This window comes from Cuculus canorus, chromosome 18 (assembly GCF_017976375.1).
Source record: "Cuculus canorus isolate bCucCan1 chromosome 18, bCucCan1.pri, whole genome shotgun sequence".
Taxonomy (NCBI): Eukaryota; Metazoa; Chordata; class Aves; order Cuculiformes; family Cuculidae; genus Cuculus; species Cuculus canorus.
In genome coordinates this window covers 50589-55132 of record NC_071418.1, presented here as the reverse complement: position 1 = coordinate 55132, position 4544 = coordinate 50589, and the positions used below count along the sequence as shown (strand labels likewise).

Here is a 4544-nt window from a genome sequence, read left to right as displayed (position 1 = left end):
TCAGGCTTGTTTGCAAAGTGTACGATGTTCTCACGGTGACTCCTGAAGTGCTGATTAAATAGTTTTGCAAAATGCTGTCTAACTTGGAGTAACTTGGAGTTCCGGTAATTAGGCAGTCAGTTACTCATTTCGGATACAAGTGCTTCCTAACTGCGTGGTGGGAGGTTTCACCTCGGGCTGGGTGAAGGTGCTGAGAGGTGATTGAATAGCTGAGCAGTCCAGCAGGCTGAGCAGTCACCTTTGAAGGCTGATCTGCCTCTCGTTGCTGAAAAAAATACCTGCTAACAAATCCTTTTTTTTGCAACCAAGTGGTCCTCGCCTGCAGAAAGCGGCTCTCAGCATGTCCACCTGCTGTGTCCATAGGAAGCACCATGCAGCCATGGGGCTTTTCCAGAGCCCAGCTCTCTGGCAGGGTTGTGAGTTGCTCCGAAGGAGCCAGCTGATGCTCTTCTTCCCTCCTCACGTGCAGGATGATGGCCCTGCACCATGGCTTTGCTCGAATAGTTATTTAAACACAGCTGTTGTTGGTTCTCTTTGCTGGTAGCAGGGTTAGGTCATAAATGTTTGAAATTCAGTTTGTTGGCTGAGATGGGCTGTAGTATTTTCATTTATGTTTCTGAACTGAACGAATGTCCTAGGTATCTATTTTGTAATGCAGGGCTCTTTGAAAAGGAAACAATTCTTTGCAAACAGTTTAGTTGGTGCAACACGAGCGTTTATTTGCAGAGAGCAAACAACTGAGCGTTGCCTGTACAGAATGAATTGACTTTAAAACAGGTATGCAAAGGCAGGGTCCAGCTCCTCTCCGTGAGACTGTGCTCCCCTGAAGCTGGCCTCTTTCATCCAGACCATTATCGCTCTTTGTCTCTGGCTTCCTAGTGCTAGCTCCCTCCCTGCCTACTTACCCAGGCTCTGCCGAGCTACAGCTTGGGGGCTTTGGGAGCTAGGGATAAGACTACAGGTTAATGCTGCAGTTACACTGCAGGGATAACAAGAGCTCTTCAAAGAGGAGTATGGACCCCTAGGAGACCACTCTAGGGTGATATGAAGTGCTAGTTCTCTGCAGCCCACTGCGGGGACACCTGCACAAGAGTCATCTCCTCACAGGATCAAAATGCTGCAGCAGCAAGACTGAAGTTGTGCCTTCCACAGGGAGAGGCATCATATACTCACGTAACTGGAACTGTAGCTGGACTACAGAGGCTTCTTTGCCTCCTGCCAGGTCCTGGATGGTGACAGGTTGCCTTTTGAGCCTACAGCTAAGGATCAACTACCCCTCAGAGTGGACTTGCCATAATACACACACCAGCAGAGGATGGGACCACAGGTGTTCTGCATCTTGTCCCTCCCTCCCCACTTCTCTTTGCAACTGCATCCCCCACCCGCTCATGAAAGAAACTACTTAAACCCATTTTACCATTTCTGCAAAGATGCATCCGATGCTCCAGATATCCACAGCTGTCGAGTAGTGTTTGCATCTCAGCAGTATTTCAGGGGCTCGGTACCACAGAGTGACCACCTGGTAAGGAACCAACGAGCAAGCTTTGTCACATTTCCCTGGGTGACACCAGGGAATGGGGTCCTCTCTTCACAGCTCTAATGCAGTGACTGTACAAATTGGAGCATGCCATGGGATTAACAATATGACCCTCTGGAACAAATCGATATACCCTATGCAGGGAAGGTAGGAACCCAGCTTGCAGGCAGGCCAGGGCAGAAGCAGTCAGCACACTCTGTGGGGACATGAGGTGACCCCTGAGCTGTGGGTTAGGTTAAGAGCAATACCTGGGCACAGCGGTGCCTCAGCTATGGATGAGTAAATTGTGCTGCTGCTGCTTACCTGGTGTGGATTGTGTACCCCATTCTCACGTTCCAAGGAGTCTCAACAATACCTCGTGAGTGTATGTGCACACGGGGACTCCAAAAGTTCTTGCCAGTACAGAATTGGCCGGTTTGATTGCTCCTGCTTCGTTAATGAGCAAGCTCTGTGGCTTCAGGTCCCTATGGATGACCCTGTGCAAGTGGCAGAACCTCACACCATGCAGCAGCTGGAAAAGATATTTCTAGGGAGAGAAGAGATTTCAATTAACCACTTTGAAGGCTGGATCACGTGAACCGACACATTTTGGATCATTTGCAGACCCAAATGGAAAAGAAGACTTCATTGTATGGCAACACCAGGCTTGTGGGCCACTACCCACAGATGTACGCAAACTGCCCTTGCCCTGCATGGGGACAGAGAGGCTCCAATCCAAGTATTGGCAGTCCCTTCCACCCATCCATTATTCTGAACAAAGGCAATTATCACTGGATCTCTCAGTTGTTCTCTTAACAGCAGTTTGTTCTACAGCAAGATTGGCTGAAGAGCCTGGAAGCAGCTGGGAAACAATGTGCTGAGCAACTGTGCCAGGAGGTTTCCCAGCTGTAATGCTTGAGATCTGAGAGGCTGAATGCCTCCAGCCAACGAGGCATCTCTTTCAGATGCAGTCTGGTTAAGAGCAGCTCAGTGCTGGCTCTGCCCAGCAGAAGCGTCTCTGCCCTGCTGATGAGCCCTACTTCCACACTGCACCTTGACCAGGCTTAAAGGAAGCTCTCTGATCAGAGATGAGTCCATGTGTTTCTTGAGGTCCTGATTCAGATGCTCAAACGCTATATAGAGCATCTGGCTATGCACAACATCCAGGAGCCTGCAAAAGAAGCATAAGCAATCCCTTCAGTACCTTTGTGTAGGAATCCATGCTATGCAGGAGTGCTAGTCTCTTATGGAGTGCATGGGAAGACCTTCTCCAGGTCCAAACATATCAGAACATGCCTCCTCCCACAGATGCCTCTGCTCTGCAAGTCCTTTGGAGCAGAGAGAGGCAGAGCTACAAGCAGCACCTCATGAGGAGCAGCAGCAGCTTGGACCAGCCTGTGTTGCTGGAGTGAAGCAGTAGTGGTGCAGGCCGTTGCTGCAAACCAGGGAAGTGCAGGTGAGTCCTGCAGGTTTCTGTTTATTTTGATCCTTTCTGTGCAGTCAGGGAGGGGCTGGAAGGGCCCCTCTTTCTGCCTGTACTCAGAGCTCCCTAACCTGGGCCCCATCCCACTCACGCATCCAAGCAGATCTTCTTGAGGGCCACCAGCTGCCCCGCGCGCGCGCTTGAGACAAGCCTTGTACACCACACCGTAGGTGCCCGCCCCGATCTTCTCCACCTTCTGGAACATCTCCTGGGAGGCATCCGTGGTGCTGCCTCAGTGCCTGCACCTTGCGGCCGAGGCGCTAGGGGTCTTGGCGACAGCAAAACCTGAGTGAAATGCACACAAAGAGCCACCGGCGCCTCGGGAAAGGCAGCGGGGACTGCCTGACCAGGCTCCGCGGCTGCATACAGACAGCGCCTAGCGTCAATGAGGTGAAGGGTTTGGAGCTCTTGGAGTGGCTCCAGAGGCGGCCACGGAGATGATCCCAGGGCTGGAGCACCTCCCGCACAAGGAGAGGTTGAGAGAGTTGGGGTTGTTCTGCCTGGAGAGGAGAAGGCTGTGAGGAGACCTTAGAGCAGCTTCCAGTGTTGAAAGGGACTCTAGTAACGCTGGGGAGGGGCTTTTTATAAGGGCCTGGAGTGATGGGACATGGGGAAAGGGCATTAAATTGGAAAGGGGAAAATTTAGATCAGATATTAGGAAGAAATTTTTCACTGGGAGGGTGGGGAGGCCCTAGCCCAGGTTGCCCAGAGCAGTGGTGGCTGCCCCATACTTGGAGGTGTTTGGGGCCAGGTTGGATGGGGCTCTAAGCCTCCGATCCAGTGGGAGGTGTCCCTGCCCATGTCAAGGGGTGGAACTGGATGAGCTGTAAGGTCCCTTCCAACCCAAACTATTCCATGATTCTATAATTCAGGTTCCCTGGACTCACCCGTACCAAACACAGCAGAAACGTCTCTTTTTGTTTGCTTTGTTTGTTGGGTTTTTTTGCCTTGCACAATTGTCCCTCAAGCCTCCCCACTTGCAGGTTGCGCAGCTGGGCCAGCCTTTTGGAAGCTGTCCTTGAGGTGGTTAATCATTGACCTGATAGCTGCCAGAAGACAAGATTAAAAATATATTATGCATCATGGCACCAGGAAAGACAGAGCCACAGGGATGGTCTTCTGGAGGGCTTGTGGTTTCTGTCTCTAGGTGGGCACAGGACATGGCAGCCCACCGACTGCATGGGTCTGCAATGCAGACCCCAACTTTGAGGTGATCTAAAAAGGACTCATTTAGCCCGCTGCTGAACCACCACTTCAAAATGTTTTAAAAATTGCTCTTGATTTGGCCAATTTGAAGGAACAAAAGCATGTTTGTTCTGTGATTGAAGAGGCATCCACCTGGCTAGGTCAAACTCCTGTGTGGATGCTCTGGTGGCTCCTGAAGGTCGAGTTTGTACTCACATCTCCATCCAGAGTTACTGCCAAATTTGTTCTCTTCTTCCTGCCTGATTGGGTTTGTGGGTTGGGTTTTTTTTTTCATAACATTTGTAGGAGCCTGGTATTTTGGATATTCCCAGTTCTCTGGCCTGGCCATTTAGATAACAT

General features: G+C 50.9%; 1 protein-coding gene across 1 annotated transcript; it reads right to left on the bottom strand.

Annotated features, from left to right (window-relative positions):
• Window positions 1-224: 224 nt before the first annotated feature.
• Window positions 225-3204, bottom strand: CDK3 (cyclin dependent kinase 3). Its single transcript, XM_054083183.1, has 4 exons — window positions 3071-3204; window positions 2570-2687; window positions 1893-2063; window positions 225-1519 (listed from the first exon to the last, which is right to left on the bottom strand). Exons 1-4 carry the CDS (start codon window positions 3202-3204, stop codon window positions 1403-1405), a joined length of 540 nt encoding a protein of 179 aa, XP_053939158.1. The 3' UTR covers window positions 225-1402.
• Window positions 3205-4544: the final 1340 nt, after the last annotated feature.